This window comes from Lutra lutra, chromosome 15, assembly GCF_902655055.1.
Source record: "Lutra lutra chromosome 15, mLutLut1.2, whole genome shotgun sequence".
Classification (NCBI taxonomy): domain Eukaryota; kingdom Metazoa; phylum Chordata; class Mammalia; order Carnivora; family Mustelidae; genus Lutra; species Lutra lutra.
In genome coordinates, this window is record NC_062292.1 from 55823246 (window position 1) to 55845864 (window position 22619).

At 35.2% G+C, this 22619-nt stretch overlaps 1 protein-coding gene across 4 annotated transcripts in view; it reads left to right on the forward strand.

Moving 5' to 3' along the window:
• The window catches only part of SPATA17 (spermatogenesis associated 17), a 179844-nt gene that overhangs the window by 71996 nt on the left and 85229 nt on the right, over window positions 1–22619 (forward strand). For all 4 annotated transcript variants that reach the window (XM_047705765.1, XM_047705764.1, XM_047705762.1 and 1 more), the window contains one exon: window positions 202–325. In XM_047705765.1, the coding sequence (XP_047561721.1) occupies window positions 202–325 (124 nt within the window). The remainder of the gene's footprint in view (window positions 1–201; window positions 326–22619) is intronic.

Below are 22619 nucleotides of genomic sequence, written 5' to 3' on the forward strand. Positions count from 1 at the left end.
TAACTACTGAAAAATCACTTAAATGCTTTTTAAAGATTGCAAAGATTCAGGGGAATGTGCACGTAAGATTGATTACACCACTGATTTTGATGGATGTGGGTGATGGTAGCCTCAAAAACTTACTTGACTATCATCAGTGGAAGAAGGAAAATGTTAGCAGATTTTTAGTATCATAAATAACTGCAGATTGTTTTGATGCAGGGAGGCACTGGAGGAGTTTGCAGAGATGAAAGAAAGAGAAGAGAAGAAGGCCGACCTCGAAAGGGAAGAGAAGGAAAGAGATTACCAAGCCCGAAAGATGCATTACCTCCTCAGCACAAAGCAGGTTGGTCTACCTGTCCCTGACAGCTCCCGTAAACCACTTGGGCCCCTAGCCTGACAGAGATAAAGTAGCAGGCTGAATGGGACATGACTTGTTGAAAAGATATCACAAAGACACTACTTCGAGTTCAATTTCGTGCTTCTGTGTAGGTGCGCGCAGGCACCATGACTCGTCTGCGACAGCAGCTTCATAGAGGCAGCGGCTGGGACGCCGGCAGAAAGGTCCAAGTCAGCAGTGTGATCTGCCACTGTGATAACACAACACGAAGGGCATAACCTCGCTTTTGAAACCCATTCTGAGTGGCTTATTGTTGTTTCGCGAATTGATCAAGAACTAAGAAGTTATTAAACTGAGGTCGCTTTCAGGTTTTCTCTTTTACTTGAGCTAATGTTGAGATTAGAGCCATTGTTGCACCCTTTCTAAATTTTGATGCACGTTTTCAAGTAAAGCTTTGAACAAACCTGCTTCAGCAATTGCATCTTCTTACTGAGATACAAATGTGGAATTGGGAATACTTAGAATGATTTTCTTATAAATGGTAACATTTTAGTGCCTCAGATTGTACCGTAGTTGCTAGTTGCTGAGGAAAAAATACATTGACCTATAGAATATTCTGCTCACAAAGAAATATGGTTAAAAAGCAACATGAATGGGGCGCCTGGGTGGTTCAATGGGTTAAAGCCTCTGCCTTCAGCTTAGGTCATGATTCCAGGGTCCTGGGATTGGGCCCCGCATGGGGCTTTCTGCTCAGCGGGGAGACTGCTTCCCCGCCTCTCTGTCTCTCCCTGCCTCTCTGCCTACTTGTGATCTCTGTCAAATAAATAAATAAAATCTTAAAAAAAAAAAAGCAACATGAATTTAGGGGTTGAAGTATGTTTTGTTAATTGAGCTTCAGGCAGGAAACTAGCAATTTGTGGGTTTTTATTCTTTCTCATAGACTTTCAAGTTAAGTCTTAGAGTTCCAGCTGGAGTCACACATTCAGATGTCTCAGACTTGGGCAAGTCAAGTCCGGTTCTGTGGTGGAGGGTCATGGAGGGTGTTTCCTGAGATTTAAGTGTCCTGCTTCGAGGCATCCAAATTCAAAAACATTAAGTACTGGACTGGCCATGTACATTTAGGACAGAGAACTGCACTTCTAGCTCTATTTGGTAGGCTAATTAATAATACTTTCAATAATGATAACGATCTTAGTGTTTACTTAGTATTTATATAGCTGAGTTAATTCCATTTAACAGAAAAGAAAACTGAAACAGAAAATTATGATACTGATTTATAGACACAAAACTAGTAATAATAGGTATGCTACTCAGATGGAGGTCTTCAGATTCTAAATATTTAGGCAAGAAAGAAAACTTAAGAAATAGAAAGTCAGGGGCACCTGGGTGGCTCAGTGTTAAGCATCTGCCTTCAGCTCAGGTCATGATCCCAAGGTCCTGGGATGGAGCCCCAGTGGGCTCCCTGCTCAGCGGGAAACCTGCTTCTCCCTCTCCCACTCACCCTGCTTATGTTCCCTCTCTTGCTATGTCTCTCTATATCAAATAAATAAAATCTTTAAACGACAACAAAAAAATTAAATAAATTAAAAAATTGAGGTATTTTCAAGTTTCAATTATAAATTCATAACTGTAAAAAATTTATCTGTATAATTGGTGGGCTACACTTCTCTAGATGTAGAATCACATAAGGAGTTCTTTTTTTTAATTTTAGTTATTGGTAATTTTCATTTTGATGAAACTAAGGGAGGCATAATATATCCTTTAATTCTTTAAACCTGATAGTAATTATTGGGTACAGTTATTTATTTTGATAACTCTGAATCCCTTATATACTTTGAATCTTCTTATTCTGAGGTCTAATTGCGCTGTTTATACTTATATGATGGGTAGTGTAACGGCAGAAATGATTTTTTAAGTGGTGAAATCAGATTTAACAGAAACATTTATTAATTTGTTTTTATCCAGGGTATTTAGATATCGGGTTCATAGAGGAAAATTTTAGAATGTCCATAAAGACTAAGTTATTTTACTAATAAAAATACTAGAATAGCAGGGGGCACCGGGTAGCTCAGTCGGTTAGGTATCCACCTTCAGCTCAGGTCATAGTCCTGGACTCCTGGGATCGAGCTCTACATTGGGCCATCTCAGCAGAGAGCCTGCTTTCCTCCTGCCCCTCACCCCACTCGTGCTCTCTTTCAAATAAATCAGTAAAATCTTTAAAAAAAATTTTTTTTTAAATAATGAAATAGCAAATATCCATGCAGTACTTACCATGTACCACAGAGTATGGTAGATACTTTATATGCACAATTTCTTTATTTTGATTTCATTTTAGTTTAAACACCTAGTTTAACAAATTATTTCACAAACTTGACCATGTGACTTGACTCCTGGATCTTAATGAGTTTTTAATACTACCACTGTGTTTTAGGTGTGTTTGTGTTAACAAATACAAGCTGTCAATGCCCTAGCCCATTTTCCTCCTTGTTTATACGTTGCAGACTGCTGGTAATGTCCATGTATGTAAACTTAAACTGATCTCTTGTTTCTAGAAATCCTTGGCATCCAATAGAATGATTGTTTTTGAGGTGCTATGACAGTAGAAACAGTATGGGCATTGACATCAGAGCTAAGTTGGCATCCAGGCTCTCCCACTTAGGGTAAAATATCAGAAGACAACTGGAATTGTCTGTTTCACTCTACAATTTGAAAGAACCTTATGAGAATTGAATATAATATATTTAAAATACTATCGGGTCCTTAGTGTTCCAGTAAATGATAACAGTCCTATTATTAGAATTAACCTATCAAGAGCATCTGGGTGGCTAAGTCAGTTAAGTGTCTACTTTCGGCTCAGGTTATCATTCCAGGGTCCTGGGATTGAACCCTATGTCAGGCTCCCTGCTTGGTGGAAAGCTTACTTCTCCCTCTGCCTGCTTGTGCTCAGTCTCTCTCTCTGTCAAATAAAGAAATAAAATATTTTTTAAAAATAATTAAAAGATAAACGAAGATTCTATACATTTTCTTCTGTTTGTCTTAGTTGTTGGAAGTGTTCATTTTCTCATTTCTTTGCTTTAATTATTAATGAAGATTAGATAGAAATATTTATAGTGATCTTTGCCCAATATTCCCCCCACCCATTTTACAACTGGCCTCACAGACCTGAGGGCAACAGAGGGGAAATGATGTTCTTAAATCCCTTTCTTTGGAGAGGAATATTATATATCAGAGATTTTCATTTGGTTCTGACAAGTTGGTCTCTTTTGTCACAGTGATCTTCATATTTGATCACAAATAACTGGAGATAAAATACAACCCTTTGAGCCTATGCAGACACTTCTATTCCCAAAGCAAACTTTTTTTTTTTTTGGTACTGAAATAGAACAGTGGTATCATCTTAGTCTCATCTGTTGACTTTGGTCAGGGAATTAGTTTTACTATGGGACAGTATTAGAAATTTCAAATGTTTTATTCCTTTGTTTTTATTATGATATAAAAAGGTTGAATTTTAAACTGATAAGTCACAATTATAAACCATCTTTACCTAAACAAAAGTATGCAATATTCACCTTAACCTAAACAAAGATATGTAACACTAATATTAATAAATAGATTGAATATAAATCTTAACTTTAAAAGTCTTCAGTTATTCCAGATAACATATTTTGAGTACTGACAGTCTGTCTCATGCTGAACCAGGAGTGGGACATACAAATGTATACTATGTGATCCTTAACCACAAGGTGTATTCACTCTGATTTCAGTCTATGCCAGACAAATGCTTTTACAAGAAAGAAATTTGACACATTTCAATTTCAGTTTATATAGGTGGTCTTATTGAAATTAGCAACCACTTATATTTATGATTTTGTGATTCCATTTATTGTTTTATTTTCACAAAAATCTTTACTTTCCCTAACCTAAGAAAGACTCAGAGAATGAAAGACATGTTTCAATTTGAGTATCAGTCCTGATTTTCTCAGCATGACTTGACTATGGGTAAGAAATTAAGCTGCAGGTTTTAAAACATTACTAAGATATTTACAGATTAATTTCATTGCTTGTTTTAAGAGTTTTGATTTCAAATTATATCAAATACACATTTAAGTACAAAATAAAAGTCAGATATGAATTGAGTATTTGTTATTAAAGGCTTAAGTCACTTTTTTTTTTTAAGATTTTATTTATTCATTTGTCAGAGAGAGAGAGAGAGAGCGAGCACAGGCAGACAGAGTGGCAGGCAGAGGCAGAGGGAGAAGCAGGCTCCCCACAGAACAAGGAGCCCGATGTGGGACTCGATCCCAGGACGCTGGGATCATGACCTGAGCCGAAGGCAGCGGCTTAACCAACTGAGCCACCCAGGCGTCCCGGCTTAAGTCACTTTTAACTCTCAATTTATACAGTTATTGGAAAGTTTACTGAATAAATATTCAAGTATAAATAATTTTTATAAGTACATCAGGATAGGAAAAGTTCTGCTGATGTATTTAAAGGGAATAATACTAATAGCCTTTTTAGAACTATTTTTTGGTGATTTCAATAATTTAGGAGTGATTTATAATGATACATAATGATAGTTTGTGGAATATTAATTTTCATATTAAATTTTCATAAGTCTAATATAGCTTCACTTCGGTGAGTAGAAATAAAACATTAATTCAGATGAAGAATGCTTTAGAAAAGGTAAGGATTTTCTAAGCCAAAATTGTATTTGTGAATTCATATATAGGTAATAAATGAAGTTATGTTGTTATTTAATTTTTAATAATTTTAGGACTCTTATGCTGATATACCGACATACTCATATTAATAACCTAGTTTCAAAGTCAGTGTTAGTAACAAATCTGGTGTATATCTTAAAATAGTTCTAAAATATTTTCCCGATTTTTACTGATATTAAGTATCTCATCTTTATGCAAGCAAATATATTAGCACTAATAGGAATTACACAAGTAAATAACTAATATTGCAATGAGTGAATTAATAGACCCCTCAGGGTTTTATTAATTAAAAAGTTCGAGTCATATTAAAGCACCTTTTGTATATGTTTATTTCAATCAGAAAGCTGAACATGGTAACTTATTTGCATAAATAATCAATCACCATTTACTAGTAGTAATAAGGTTAATTTGTTGCTACGGACATAATAGGATTAGTCAATTATATTTCCCAGAAAATACTATTTGTTATGCACCCCATCACCTGTAAAACAGGATTGGGTTTAGTGCCCTTATTAAATGAACACATCAAAAAAATCTTTGTCCCTGTAAAAGTTTTATGAAAAGAAAGCTAATTTTAGTTGATTTGAATAAGTAAAATGCAAACATTGCTTCCATTTGTAAATTTAATTTATCTTTCTGCGAAGATTGATTATTTAATAAAGTTATTTATTTTGATTCAGTAACCAGTCAAAGTAAATCTAACACATATAGGACACATTTCCTTTGAAGAAAATCTCATTTGCAGATTTGTTTTATTCCAAATAAACTGACTTTCATTCCCGTCCTTGTTCTTGGGTAATAAATTATGTTGTCTGCTCCACCTACTGGTAGCTACATGAAAAAGGCCTATTGTTGGCTTATTAGAAGATACTGCCTCTAAAATGTTCCCAGCATTTTTACAGATCCTCCTGGAGAACAGCAGAGTTACAGATACAAATCCAAGATTCAAGAACTATATCATAGTGTTTAGAGCTATAGGTTATTATGTAGAATTATATACATTGTTTCCTGATCAGTGAAAAATATAACTTTTTTATTTCAATGTACTATAAAAAAGGACAGATACGAATATATTCATGAGTAAGTATAACTATATGTATTTTATTTTATAACAATGGCTTTTAATAGTTTGTACATATTCACTTTAAAACTAAAATGAAAATTTATAAATTTCATTAAAATCTTATAACATTTTATGGAAATGATTTCACATCATCACTTATATGTTTTCATTTTTTTTCTTTAATGGGTCGTTTTTTTTTGTTTTTTTTATGGGTCGTTTTTATATGGACACTGAGTTAATGGTTTTCAGTTATTTAAGATTCTTTAAAAAGACCCTATACTCCAATTAATATTAATAAAACATTGTCTTTCCTTATTTTTTGAGAGAAGCAAATGGTTTCAGCAACTTTATTTTTCAAAATTGTATCAGATCACATGTGTATATGAAAGGAAAGTAGCTTAATTTAAAAAACTTAATATAACATGGGGTGCCTGGGTGGCTCAGTCTTTAAGCGTCTTCCCGCATTGGGCTCTCTGCTCGGCAGGAAGCCTCCTTCTCCCTCTCCTGCTCCCCCTGCTTGTGTTCCCTCTCTCACTGTGTCTCTCTCTGTCAAATAAATACATAAAATCTTAAAAAAAAAAACTTAACGAAAATAATTGATTCTCTGTTGATATGGATACCATATTGATATGGATAGCATGTCTATAAGACAAATCTGTAAGGTGAAAAAATGTGTAAATTAAGTAATATAGAAAGTCTTCCAAGCCCTTTATTGCTTTCAACTCTTTCTCCTCAAAATCATAAATGGGGAGATTCTGTGCTTAATATGTGATTATACACTTTTAATTTGAGGTAATGAAGTAAGAGAAGAATGGCAGTCTTTCAGTGTGTACCTGCACATGGGCAAGCATGTGTGTGTGTGTGTGTGTGTGTGTGATATATCTCTGTGTATATGGTGTAGTTGGAAAGCATCTTTGGAGATCCTTCTCATAAGGCATTTTCCTTAATCAATGGCATACCACAGCAATAGTTGGGAGATCAAGTATGATATCAAAAAAGTGCCCCTATAATAACTCTCTGGAACACACTTTTATACCTCTTGATCCTTATCATAAAAACCACTTCTTTGGCTTAAAAATACTATGTTCCTCTCTCATTTCTAGGTTGGACACCCCACTTTCTCTTTTCTCCTCTCCTCTCCCTTCCCCATCTCTGTATTTCCATAATATACATGCAAAAGGGTGTATGCCTTGATATTTATGGCTGTTAATCGTATCCACTATGTTGAGTATATTACATTTTTGATCTTCATGGCTTGATGCAACCTGATTTAGGGCATTCACATGGTTCATTGCTTCTGCTTTTTGGCTTTTTTTTTTCTTCTTCTTTATGTGCTTTTTTTCTTTATTTGTCCAAATCAGTCTTTATTTTGATCAATGATCTAGACTATTCCTAATCATCCAGATTGTTAAAATCTTTCCCTCTTTTTCATTTTCTGTGTAAAATCACAGTCTTCTTTCAATTTATTCTTCCTACTATCTTCTAAATAAATTCCATTATGTCCATTTCCTGAAGTCTGAGCAATAGTAATAATCTCTAAAATGATTTCTTTTGTTTAGTCTTTTGTTCTTTGTCCCAGTATATTTATCACCATTGGGTAAATTTTGCTAAAATAGTGCTTTTTATGTCATATCTCTCTGCAGTTTATAAACCTCCAATGATTCCCTGTTTCCACAGGATAAAATCCAAGGTTTTCAGCATGTGCATTTGACACTCTCCAGACAGACTCTACTCTGCCTATTTATACTTAGTCTTATCTTTCTTTCATCCTCAGGGTTAGCGTCCTGATAACAGTCTGATTTTTATACCCTAGAAACATTCATCACAAGGTTCTCTTTATATGATATAAATGATATAAATGATATAAATCATATAAATATATGATAGGTGACTTCTTGTGGATTGTCATGTTCTAGAAACTCAGAAACTTCCCTTTACCTCACCCTCCACCCCCAAAAGAGAGTCAACATCTCACATATGTCCCACTAACACTTTGATTTTGCCATTACTTTATCATTAAAGATATATTTCTTTTTCCCCATACTAAATTAAAATACTTTTAGAAAGGAGACAGCTATTAAGGTGTTCTTATTAGTATAGCTTGGTGAAAATTAATAACTGTGAGTAGGCTATCATAAAAGGAAGGAGGAAGGTATGTCCAGAGTCCTGAGGCAATGCCTGTAGTATGAAGACCAAAATGGGCACAAGGTTGGTAACAAAGGGAGCCAGAGATAGTAAGGGATATATTGACTACGTGGAATGTCTGGGGAGAAAAGTAGATCTTGTAAGGCACTGAAAGATAATTAAGAGGCCATGTAAGAGAAACATGACAATTTTGCCATTTTGCTTAGCATAACTATTTAGTATTCCTAGTTAAAAATACCACTCTAGATTCCTCATATTTCTTTCCTACATCACACAGCATTCCCAACAATGAATTCTTAATTTTTACATTACCCACTCCCTGGTTATGGCACATTTTTTAGGTTGAAAAGGTCTGGCAATAAAACTGAGAATTACGGAAGTAGGGAGTGGGAGTAGATTCATAAGTCTTACTTGAAGGATCTTATATTTGTTTTTGCCAACTTCCCAGTAGTTTGTATGTTTCCATGGAGAAAAATATAAGAATAGGAACTCACCCTGACAGAGGACAGGACCCCTGATTGGAATATATTAGAGCAGCATGGAATCTTTAGAGTTTACCTTTCTAGCTCTTTTTGTTAACAGGTTAAAGAAAGCAGGTCTGGAAGATGAAGCAACCAGCCCAAGGCTGTCGAACTAGTTTATTTAAACCCTGTGGTGTTGGGGCATCCAGTGCCCCGACAGTGCAGCCACAGTGAAAACCCTAGTGAGTGTCCTGCATCTATGGTCTACATGCGATACACCTAAATAAACTCTCTTTGGAAGGGACTTTGTCCTATGTTTATGGATATCTCTTTATCCTTGAAAACACTAGCATTCTGAGTATGTACTGCTCCTTGAGTTACCTCAATTCACTGAGTTATCATTTTACCCTTTCTCTGAAATGTTTTGGTACTTAACAGGAGCGTTGATCTGAATGAATTCATGGACAAATAGAAAAACTAGGCCTTGCATGTAAGAGAGTGAATGAAGCAAGCCAGAACATAATATAGATTTCTATGGTGCCTTTCTATGAATAGCCCAAAGCACTTTTAATACATTTATCCCCACAATATTCTATAAAGTAGCAGTTATCCTTCTGGTGATTGAAATGCTCTTGTTTGGTACTCATTTTTCCTCTGGATACTTGGCAGATGTATTCCTTCCAGAAGACTATGTAGTGCATAAAGATCTGACCTATGATCTTCGGATCCATAGTTTATGAGGCAGGTCCTCAAGTTTGGTCATTTGCTCTTGGTCCCAAGTGAACTGTCCACATCACAAAACCATCACATAATCTGTTACTATTGGCAGTCTCTGCTCAGAAAAGGCCAAGGACTGAACTAGTGTGGCGAATGAATTAGCTATTAACTTGTACATTTTATTTCCTCCCTCTTTAACATTATAGTTTTTATTATCCTGTAGTACATGAAAGAGATAAAATTATTGTCTATTGTCATTACTCTTTGAAGAGTTAAAATGAAAAGGTTAAAAAAAAAGTCTTGTGTCCCCAAATAAGTCCCTTCCCTGCTCTTCCCCTTGCCATCATTTATCCATCATGTATCTAAGAAATGGAGGCAAAAATATAATAAAATTTAGAGAGACCACTCGGGTAGAAAAGTTTTCTTAGCTACATTTCTTACATATATTTTCTTTTTCAGCATGCTGCATTTTAAAAGTTATTTTTAAAAGTGTCCATTAGCAAAATACACTGTAAACCTCTCCTTGTACATGTGACAGATTCATGTGTTTTGGGGCCTGAGGCTTATACAATTTGGGGATCTATCTTCAAGAAGAAACTATATAAAGTTACAAATACAGGAAGATGAATACTTTTCATAATGAGCAAAAAATCATTTCAAGCACATTTCAGATTTTAACATCTGAGAACACCACCCCTCTAAATATAACAGTAGGTTCATTAACTGCTTGATAGATCTCTCATATTTACTCACCATATTTTGGTCTCATGCGCTTTGATTGCCTCTTTCTTTGACAATAATTTTGTTACATTTTCTGGAGTGAAAAGAGAAAGTTATTCACTCCTTTTTGTAGGAACACTGATCTAAATTTTTCATTACTGTAAGAAAGTTAAATGATGCATTCCTATTTAAATATGGTGCAGTATTAAGTATATTTTTGAAGGAAGGATCTTCTGTTTTGTACAGGAAATGAAGAGAATCAAATTCTCCATTTGAGAAAGCCCCACTTCTCTTCCACTAGCAGTTCTCTTCCACTAGCACGTACTTCCAGGCCAGACAGTTCAGGATGTTCGTAGTACGATGCAGCCTGTGGTCCTGCACCTTTATTCATGATGCCTGGTGAGTCTGCCCACTGCATTCAGGAATAGTCCCGAAAGTTATTCCTACATTGGTATTGCTGAAAAACTTTAACTATACTTGGAAGTAACAGAGGAAAAAATACCCTCATAAATGTATCCAACCAAACCTAAATTAGATACACACCCACCTTAGCTTTTTTCCTGGTTTCGTCTCCAGCATGCCCATAGCTGCTCTGGTCCCACCCAACAAAGTGTGATAGAGGATAAGTCAGAGCATAAGAGACAGAGGAATTAACTGATGTCTTACTTTCACAAATTTTACCAAATAACATAACCATGTGAACACATTGCCAGGGTCCCTCCTTGTGTTATGGAAAGATCCTGTGAAAATGAAGACACCAGAGATTAAGGTGAATCAGTTTCACTGTTACTTCACCTCTAGATGGACTATATTTTTGTATTGTGTTAAACTTGCTCAAAGAAGTTTTAACTATTAAAACTATTTTAATTTAACTTAATTTTGTATGATAATCTTCTGTGTATCAGATATCAAATCTAACATTCAGACATTTAAATGAGCATTATTATTTTAGTCCTATCCATAAAATTGAGGCACTTGATTTTTTTTAGTCCTCTATTTATTGTGTTTTATTTTTGGACATCAAAATCAGGGTCTATTTATTTCCATCCAGCAATGAGGTGAATTTTTAATGTATTAGGTATGGGGTAGGGAGAGTTCTTACTAGGCATTAAAGGTATTAAACAATTACCTATGTATATGCACATCTATATATGTATATGTGTTATATATACGTATGTGTATATAGATATACAGATACAGGCTTATATAAAATTTCAAATACAGCTTTAATAGAAAATTCAAAAGTCAGAAAAGAATTACAAAAAATTTGTAACAAAAGTAGTTCCCATTCTCTACCTTAATGTAAAATGTTTCTTTACTTACCTTTATACTCTAGTGCACCATATTTTAAACTGTATTGTGTACAGATATTTTACACAAAGTAATTAGCAGTTAACTGGTATATGTTTCTTTCTATTAGTTTTTATAAAATTTGTTATTGGTATGTTAATTATAATAAATTTTTTCAGCTTCTTCATTGATTAGTGAAGACTGAGTTTTTGGTCGTTCCTTTTGCTATCCCTAATTATAATGCAATGAAATCTAAAACTTAGAAACTCAAGGAAATTACACCATTGCTCTAACTAGATTTGATGAAATAATTAGGGCTATAATGGTTTATAGATTTGAAGATTTATTCCCACTATTATTATGACTAGTTTTCTATTTTTAGGATACTTTAGAAATATTTTAGAATGAGACCAGTTAGAAGTTAGGTGTTGTTATAATGGATAAATAATGAAGACGTAGAATTTGTCAGCTCATGGTTTATCTTAGCTCTTCAATAAGTCTAGAAGAATAACTTTATATAGATAAGTTCTGCTCACCCCATGTTCTTAATATTTAAATTCACTCTTTTGGATTGGTAAATGTTAGAAATATTTCCACTGAATAGCTGGAGGCCAGAATTTAAAATCTCAGGCTTTGGATGAATCCATCTTCTTTCTTTAATTCTTCTTCTTCTTCCTTTAATCTTCTGTGTATCTCTATTCCTAACCCTTATACCCTACAATCAAAAACATTATTGTTTTTGTGTAAAAACTGGGGACACAGTGTAAAACTGGGGACACAGGCAGATAATTTATACTTTCAAATATTTTCTTAAAATGAACTCAACTAAATGATCAAGATACTCAAACATTGACTAATGTAGTTTTATTAGGGTCACTATTAAGAGCATGAATATCCTTAACTTTTGAGTGTAAATTAAGGTATAGTCCAACATGGTAAATCATTTATGACCTTGAGACTTTATGCAATATAAAGCAGGTAAATATTTTAAAAGATATAGAAAGTGTGTACAATATTTCATATATGTATTACAGTCACAAAAGAAACATAAAGAGGAGGTGCAGTTGTTTATTTAAAAATTATACTAAAAATTAGTTTCAGGGCACCTGGGGTGGCTCATTCCGTTATGCGACTGACTCTTAATCTCAGCTTAGGTCTTGATCTCTGAGTCATGGCTCAGGTCTTGATTTTGGGGTTGTGAGTTTGGGCCCCACATTGGTCTCCCATGTTGGGCATTGAGCCTACTTTAAAAAAAAAATTGGTTTCGTTTTGGTGTGAGAAACATGACTTTAAATATTTTAGTATAAAGTGGCAGTTTTTCTGTTAAATAGTCTTACCAATTGGTGTTTTTATTTACATATCTTTTGACAGTTGGAAGTATTTCACTCAAAAAGGAGTTATGTTATCTATATAATATCACAGCAGACAGTAAACTAAAAGATGAGTAAATGGAAGGAAGGTGTTAAGAAGGGAGAAAAGAGAAATAATTTGTCTTTAAATCTTAATCTGTTAATATCTCTTGGGCCTAAAATAAATAAATTGCAGGTCTCAATAGCTGTTGTTATATTGAAAGGAGAGTCTTGCTGAAAGGATACGATCGCTCTTAGTTTAGAGAAAAGTAATATTTTCAAGGTGCTTATATAATGTAAAACACTCATTTATAGTTTTAGTCCCTTTAAAGAGTTGAATGTTAAAATTTTTTCTCTTAAATTTATTCAGCTTTATTTTCTACCTCCTTTTGAATTAGTACCTGTATATATGCATATGATTTCAATATTAATATATCTTTGAAATAAGTTATGAGTCATTAATATAATCTTGTACTCATATTTGTTGTCTATGCTTATGCTATATATGCATAAGTTGATTTATGGTCATCTGAATTAGTCTTAAATTTGTATCATTAAAATGATTCAGTTTGGGGCACCTGGGTGGCTCAGTGGTTTAAAGCCTCTGTCTTAGGCTCAGGTCATGATCTCAGGGTCCTGGGATTAAGCCCCACATCGGGCTCTCTGCTCAGCTGGGAGCTTGCTTCCCTTCCTCTCTCTGCCTGCCTCTCTGCCTATCGTGATCTCTCTCTGTCAAATAAATAAATAAAATCTTTAAAAAAAAATGATTCAGTTTATTTTAGCTGGTTTGGTTATTTATATATCCATACCCAAATCAGCTTCTCTGTCGACAGTTATCTGAATGCTAAAATTGTGGTTGGGCCTTCCCCGACCTTGCAAGGTATGGTTGTTGCTTTTTTCCTCCATGTCTTCATATAACATTTACTATTGGTGTTATGATTATATCTGCTTCCTTCTAACATAGGTAAATTCATAAAAGAGAACAACATTGTCACTTTAATATCCCCAATTTGTAATATCAGAGTCATGGTATTTCTAATACATGTCCTAATTCTGATTTATAATACTTTCATATTCAAAACAAGAAAGGCATCTTTTATTTCAGTCCTAATTATTCACTATTTCTTCTCTGAATTAAATAAAAACTATAGATAAGACAATTATTTTGACAGATGTAATAATTTTTAGTAACTGATACCTGTGTTTGGTAAAGTATATTCTGTGTGGTTTTTAAAAGGGCAAATCTTATATTCAAAGAAAAGGCAAAGAGAACACTAACATTTTCTTTTCATTCTGTAATGTCCCAAATTAAGCCAAGTTACATAACTAGAGTGAAGAAGATGAAATTCAAACTATGATCTGGCTATCTTGAAAACCATGCTTTGATTTCTTTAAGGTATGGTTTAAAGAGGGCTGAGAAAGGTCCTAGCTCAACATTATTTTATATATATATATATGTATATATATATATATATCTTTAAATTTCTGTTTATTTGATGACAGTTACTAGACAATATATTCAGCATTATTAGCTTTTGATGTTGTGTGTGTGTGTGTGTGTGTGTGTGTGTGTGTGTGTGTGTGTGTATTAGCTTATCAGTCTCTTTAAGCATCAGGAGGTGGAGGCATAAGTCTAACATGCAGGGCCTTCTCACAGGAAGGCAAGCAAGCCTCTTGGGCACTCTGGAGAGCTGTTGGGCAATGATTTTGTCTTCTAGAGGAAAAGAACCATGAACCAGAGGAATAAGGGTGGGTACTTATATCATCTATTAAGCATTTTCATCTTGGGGTGCCTGAGTGGCTCAGTTGGTTGAGGGTCGGATTCCTGATTTTGGCTCAGGTCATGATCTCAGGGTCATGGGATCAAGCTCCCAGTTGGGCTCTATGCTCAACAGGGAGTCTGCTTTAGATGATCTCTCTCTCTCTCTCTCTTTGCCTCTGCCCCTCCCCTACTGCTTCCCCACCTCTAAAATAAATTAATCTTTTAAAAATAAGTATTTCTGTCTTTGAGGCATCAACTGAAATTCTGAAACCACAGACATCCTGTTCAACATGATTATACATCGTTTTGTGATCATATGATTTGAGATAAAGAAATATCTATAAGAATGTAAATGTTTTTACCATATCTCTCTTGCTCTAACTAGTAATGTAATATAAAGGTCAGTGAGGTTGAAGGAGTCAAAGAACTGTGAGGCTTACTGTTGGGATGGGTCACCCCCTATACATGGAATCCCAGAGTACATAGTAGAAAGGAAGACTGAACTAAATGCCAAAGGCTATCATGAATATGGGCAAATGACCAACAAGTCTGTTAATGATAACCACAAGGGGGGATAAGAGAGTGCATATTCAGATTGCAAGAAAGTTGATGGGTAGTGGTTTGAAAAAGACATTGGGGAACTAAGAAAACGCAAATCTCTCCGTAGTCACTATGATACAGGGGATTACTAAAATGCTTTGTCCAGTAGGCCTGCTCTAGAGGCGAAGGAAGATTCAGTCATAATGAAGAAATACATTTATTAAAAAGTTTGGGGGCAAAGAGAAATTGTTTAGCATAAATGGGAGAAGGGTTCCATGGGGCAAGGTTGAAAGGATCATAGACAAGGGATCAGAAGTATTGAGAAAAGGAACAGGGTAGTTGAGGATGAGCATACCAGAGCATATAAAGGAGAGTTGGGATTCATTTGGCAGACAGTTATTTGGGCATGAACAATTTGACAGTAAAGCAAATAGATAAATTAGTTATTTGATCTGATTACCTCTTACTGTAGAGAAATTTAAGTCACTCTGCCTGTTCTTTATTTTCATTAGCACAGTAATAATGTGATGGACTGAAAGTGAATTAATGGATTAAAGTACAAGGGAGGTATTATTTCCTCATATTTTTGAAATGAGGAATGAAATGAAAAGCTCACATAAAAACTTGTGAAATAACCCAGTGGTACACCCCAAAAGCCAGAGACTAGCCTATTATTCATTTTAGACCAGATCAGTTTTTTGATCAAGACATTGTGTTGGCCAACTCCCTTCGATTAAATTACTTTCCCTCTAATTATGTTTGTGTCCAAATTGTGTTACCACCAGAGGGGCTTTTGAGTTTGAGTTTGAGATAAAAGATAACAGGGTTGTGAAGCATAGTGGAGTTTTCTGGGCTCCCTACCACCAAGGAGGTCAAAGCAAAATATTTTAGGAAGCAAAAGATAACCTAACAAAGATAAAATTTTTATTGAAGGATAACACAGAAAAGTGCAGAAATACTAAAGACTCAGCTCAGTAATCACAAAGTGGCAGGTATAATCTGTACCTAATAGGTACTAATTAATAATTTCCATACAAGAAGCCACAGGTTTACCAAACATGACAGTGAGAGCACAGTAGTCTAAAAATGAGGTGGTCTTTGAGATCTGGTCACGAGATTATAGCCAACCATATTAAGGCAGCATAGCATTTCCCCATGAGGCAGTCAACCTATACTTTGATAAAAACTTAAAATGGCTTCCCCCTGTTTGCTTAAGAAATTTTTCTTCAAAGACTTTTGGGAAATCAGTGTCTTGCAGAGCCCCAGATAACACTGGGAATAAAGTTTGACAAATGCTCCATTCTATTAGTACATTTTCTTTAACAAAAGAAAATTTTCAATTATTTTCAATTTTCAAAAATTTTCAAGTATTTTTCTTTTAGCAACTAATTGTCTTGAAAGGCATCTTTTAAACCCAAACCATGAAATCATTTTTCAAATGAAATCACTATCAAAGAATTGAGCAAAAGAAAATAGTAGATTTCTGAGTGGGGAACAGTGGTATATAAGGGAAGGTTTGAGGTGGGTGGTGGTTACAAAAACATGCTTTACTGTTTTTCTTAGGTCATTCAGACTTCAGTAGTACGTATAATAAGCCAGCACAGAATGTGTAGAAATTGCATGTTAGAGGCATTGCAATAGGGAGTTTTCAAATCACTGTGAAACTGGGTGTCCACTTTCACTGCTCTACTCAGAATACTTCTTGATAAAGACACCAGGAATCTCCTGTTTATAAATCCACAGGATCTCTGGGAGATTTATACACTGTGGTATTGGAACTTCCTTTGGCCTTGGTGACACTACGGTCAGCCTTCTATCTTTGATCATTTCTTCTCAGTCTTCTTTCGTAGTGTATTCAATAGAATTCAGTGTATGTCTTTTCTCTGATATTATATGGGATTATTTATAGTTCTTTAATATTGAAATTATTTAAAGTTTCTGTTCCTTTGCACATCTTGCTGTTTTCTGGAATGCCTTCCCTCACCTTACACACTGAGCACATCCCTGCTCAAATACCAGCCATCCTAACCCCACAGAGCAGTCTACTCTCAGTGTAAGTATTTATACATATCAATGCTAATTTCAGTATTTTATAATTATTTGTAAACTGTCCATGCTGTGACTCAAATGGAAAAGCAGGAATCAAAGCCAAATCTGGAGAGTGCCAAGGCAGCAGGTAGAGGAGGGGAGGAGGTAAATGAAGCTGTATTGAGGGGGTAAGGTAGGTTGCTACATGTTGGGGAAAGGAACAGGCCTAGAAAAATTTCCTAAGCAAGAAAATAAGCAGCTTTCATCCAGTCCTTGTAAGGATCAGTAGAATAGTGACTTAAACATTTACAGGGAATTGTTTAGTGGGAAAGATTTCCCAGAAAGTATTATACATGGAGTCTTCTCTCAGAAATTCTTTCAAAATGTAATATAGTTAAAGGGAAATCCTGGTGGGGTTTGGGAGGTGGGTGCAGTGTTCTTTACTCCCAAGAATTTCTTAGTCATCATAATATTGCCATATTTTAGAAGACTCAAATTAGTCTCCATTTCTTTTTCTTTCCTTACATTCAATGAATTACGATGTGATTTGTGCCACAAGAACACAATTTGCTTCTGTGGAGGTCACCTGTCACCTTCTAATTACCATGCCAGTTGTGCATTTTTGTCCTCATGCTGTTCCACCTCTCCTGAGCTTCTGACACTGCTGACCTCCTTCATGAAACAGTCTTCTCCCTTGTGTACTGCCTCTGCTCCCTCACTGTTTGCTCTTTTGAGTGTCCTTCATGGGCATTTCTTCTCCCACTTATTTCTTGTATGTGCACACTTCTAAGACTGTTCCCCTGAATTCCCTGCATGCTTTCCCTCAGTGACCCCATCCATTTTCAGACCTTCAGATATTTTTACTCAGAAAACACTCCAATCACTAACTATGACCTCATTCCCAAGTTCCAGACCTACTATTACAACTATACACTGGACCTTTCAACCTGGATTTTTGGGAGCGCTCCATTCTAATAACTCCAAAACAGGTAATAATACTCCTGCATAACTATTCCTCTTTCTACCTTCTCTGCTTGGGTTCTAAGCCCAAGTTTTTCTGTAAGTCCATATTCTCTTATGTTCTTTTTAATAAACATTATGACCCATGTCTTCTGATTTTGTTTCTACAGAATGCTCCCTATCCATGTCATTCTTCTGTTTCCAGTGTTCTTTCGTCTTACCTTTCAATAAGCAGTCTTCACCTCCTTTACAGACTTTTGGTCCATTTCACTTATTCATTCACATAAGCATGGATTGATTGTCTACCCTGAGCCAGGTATTGAGATAGGCAATGTTCCATATTTTTTCACCTCTCTAGATTCCCAAGAATGGAATTGTTGTATTATATACTAAGCATATATTTACCTATTTTTATAGGCTTTTAAAAATTTGAGCAGTTTTGGGTTCACAACAGATTTGGTCAGGAAGTTGCTGTACATTCATTACCCCCACACATCATTATTACCCAAAGTCCATAGTTTACATTAGGGTTCACTCTGGGCATCTTGTCTTGCTTGCATCATTTCTGAGGGAAAGTTGTATGTGATCCTTGTCTTTGCATCCTCTGTTGTTAAGGTGCTTACCACCTCTGCTTCTCACAGATTTCCTTATCTTTGCTTCTTAGAAGTTTGAATATGATATGCCTCTCTATATGTTTGTGTGTTTATTTGTCATTTCTTTTACTTGGTGTATTCGCTGAGCTTCTTGGATCTGCGGTTTAGTGTCTGGTATTAATTTGGGGGAATATTCAGTCATTATTACTTCACAGATGTCTTCTGTTACTTTCTCTCTTCCTTCTAATGGGTTACCATTATATACATGGTATAGACCTTTTGAAGTTGTCCTACCTTTCTTGGATATTGTGTTATACATATATTTAAACATTTATTTATTTTTATTTGGGGGAGAGAGACAGCACGAAGGGGGAAGGGCAGAGGAGAGGAAGAAAGAATCTCAAGCAGACTCTGCATGGAGCACAGAGCCCAACTTGAGGCTCAGTCTCACAACCCTGACATCACGACCTGAGCTGAAACCAGGATTTGGGTGCTTAACCATCTGTGCCACCCAGGAACTCCTATTCTGTTACATTTTTATCAGACTTTTTTCTTTGCCTTCCCATTTTGAAATTTTGGAATTTTCTGTTGACATATCCTCAAATTCAGAGATTCTTTAATCAGCCATGTCCTGTCTACAAATAAATCCATCAAAAGCAGTCTTCATTTCCGTTACCATGTTTTTGATCCCTGGCATTTCTTTTTGATTATTCAAATTTCCATGTCTCTGTTTTCATTGCCTACCTGTTCTTGCCTGCTATCTACTTTATCCACTAGATCCCTTAACATATTAATCATAATTGTTTTAAATTTCTATCCTGATAATTCCAATGTGCCTACCATATCTGAGTCTGGTTCTGATGCTTGCTCTGTCTCTTTAAGTTGTGGTTTTCACCTGTGTTTTCATGGAGTTTCTGTAGGCCTGCTTCAGACTTCTTCCTAAATTTACCTTCTAAGGGAGAATGTGAAAATCAATAGATTTCCATTTTATGCAGAATTAATTATAATTTGCAGCCTTCTAGAGTTTGGCCCCAGTTTATCTTTATAAGCTCATCTCTGACTATAGCTTCATACGTAAACCTGCCAGTGTGATATTCACTGAACAACTGCTCTGTGTTTTACCACAAATATGTTTGTCTTTATTTTTACCCTTCCCTTAGCCTGCAATGCCTTTCTTCCCTTTTTATTGCCAACATCCTACCCACCTTTAGAAGAAAGTCAAATATTTTTCCATAGTTTTCTAAAAGATGTATATAGTTGTACTATAACCTCTGGTATAAACCTCTTTTACAACAGTAATTAGTGGGTACTTACTACAGGCTGGTTATGTTATTGTCAGTCACAAAATTGCTATCCTGGCCCTCCCCTCCCCCACCACTGAGAATGGCTTGGTGGGAGGGATCACTTTTCTTTCATCTGTACCCACTTTAGATCCAGTAAAGTTTCTAAGTTAGTAGGTGCTAAATATTTATTGAATTGAATTAGCATATAGAGGATGGTGTTTTATTTAAATTTCATTGTTTTAATCAATACTTAATGAAAATATTTTAACATGTGATACCAGTGATTAGGATATCAGAATGATCATAAAAGTCATTTGTTAAACTAATGAAGCCAGCTATCTCAGGGATCTTCATTTAACATGACCCCACTCTGTACTTTGATTCAGAACAGTTAAAAATTCAACTTCTTCATTGAAGTTACAGAAAAACATCTGTAGTTAGTAATATTTTTTTCTTTATAAATCTTGCTTTGTATAGATAAGTTTTATACCAAATACATTCATTGCGAATCCCAAGTGTTTCCATGAAATCCTTCTTTGTTCTGAGATACAGTATCGGAGGGTTAACATGGTGGTTGTCTGAAATGCATGTGGAAGCAGAACTGTGGTGGTGAGAAATGACCATGTTTCCTTTTAGTTCTCAGCAAGAGTAATTGAATGTGGAATATCTTACTAAACACTGGACTGTGACAGTGTGTTAACACTTTGACTATCTCCTAACAGCAGGGCAATTATTTGCTGAGTGGGATTTTTATAAATCCCCTGGCCCTAGTGTGTCCTGATAATTATGATGAAGTGCGTTGGTCAGTGTTGATTCAGCAGTCCCTACCCTCACAAATACTTCATTCACAGTTCTCTGGCCCACTTTGACTTTCCTCGTTAGTAGAGATCTTTACTGCTCTTCTCTGCTGGCTTGGTGTCTAGTTTTTAAAATAATTTTGATTAAAGCTTAGAATCCTGAACATATCTTAATCAGCCCCCCACCTTTTAGAACTGTGTATCTCTCCTAGTATTCACAAATTCTGAATCCTGATGCAAGAAAATATTTCCTGATTTTTTTCCCTTTATGTGGCAATCAGCTCCCGTTTGCAGTGTGATTGACATTTGCAAAAGTAAAACTTGAATCCTCCCACCTATCCTGTATACTTCATAGTTCCTCAGTCCTGAGTGAGCAGTTACTTGGAAATTATGAGGGATTATTATTTCTCATATGGTAAAATATGGAAAGACTAATCATTGGGCTTTGGGAATTGTTGGTGTACAAAATCGTGTTTCAGATTCTTTTCATTTTACAGCAACTTGTTTTAGAAGTAAACCTCAATAACAAAGAAATGAGGGGAGAATTAGAATATAGCTTCCCCAGGCAATTACAAAATGAAAGTCTGTGGATGAGTGGAAAATGACCGTAAATACATTCTCCAAGAAATAAAACAGTAGATGCTCCAAATCCGCCATCCATTTGCTTGTAAACCAATTGCATTTCTAAAGTCCTTTCCCATACAATACTTGTAAGTCTAAAGAATAAAAACTGAGAAGAAAAGAGCAACTAATAGATTGTTAGAAATATGGAATGGTTCAAAATATTAATGTAATGCTAAGGGTGACTGGGTAACAAATGGTACATTTGCTCGTTGCTCAACCTGACATAATTAATATTCCAGGTCATGCTTAAGTTCCCATGATGGAGGGTCTGAAGGGGGGAATTCAAGAAAAATATATATCTATTATATAACTCATTGCCTTTTTTTCCCCCTTTTGACGAGTCAGAATCATAGCCTTTAAAAAAAATCGTGCTTTCACACCTCATTTGCCGTATTCACCACTGGGCCACCAGTCAGCAGCCCAGCCTGATGCAAGGAGGTCAGTAAGAAGCTATTAGCAGAGTCCTCTCCTGAGATTTCTTGGGTCTTATTGAGTTGAATGTTAGCATGACAGTACTGCAAATAACTCAGTTGTAGGCTTTTTTTTTTTTTTTAAACAGTTAGCACAGATTTCCCAATAGTGTTGGTCACTCTAGAAAATTATTGCTGAAAATGAAGTCCCAAAAGCTAGCTTGGCAGTAGCCCTTCTAAGTTGTGAAAAATGTGAAAACTGAAAAATATGTCATGGTCCCTTAGGATTAACTTTGTCTTTTGTGACTCATAGTAATATTTTGAAAAATCAACAACAAACCCTTATTCACAAGTGACTTACAAATGATAAAATGTAGCAATTGAGACAATAGTAAGTTAAGGTTGTTTTATTTACTTAAAGAAGTAATAGCTAAATGCATACTGTATCAATATAAATAAATAGGGTATTTGCTTGCAGTCGGATCGAGAGAGGGCTGGACCATTTTCATCGACGTAAGTTAGCAACTGTATTAAATTAATTTCTAAAATAACTGACACCTTCAAGATTTTAAATGATACATTTTAAATTCAATTAAAATATATTTTCTACCTATATTTGATTTAAATTGCAAAGAGAATACACATGAGGAGGTCTCTATATAGGTTGCAAAATATAATTTAAGAAAGCTATCATGTCTGCTGATCTATTTGCATTTCCCATCTAGCCTATGTATACATGTGCATGCAAATGTGGAAGGAGACCAAAGAAGATTTCTAATGGGGTAAAGTTAATGGCTGGTAGCAGTTATTCAAATAGATAGATATTTTTAACTGATA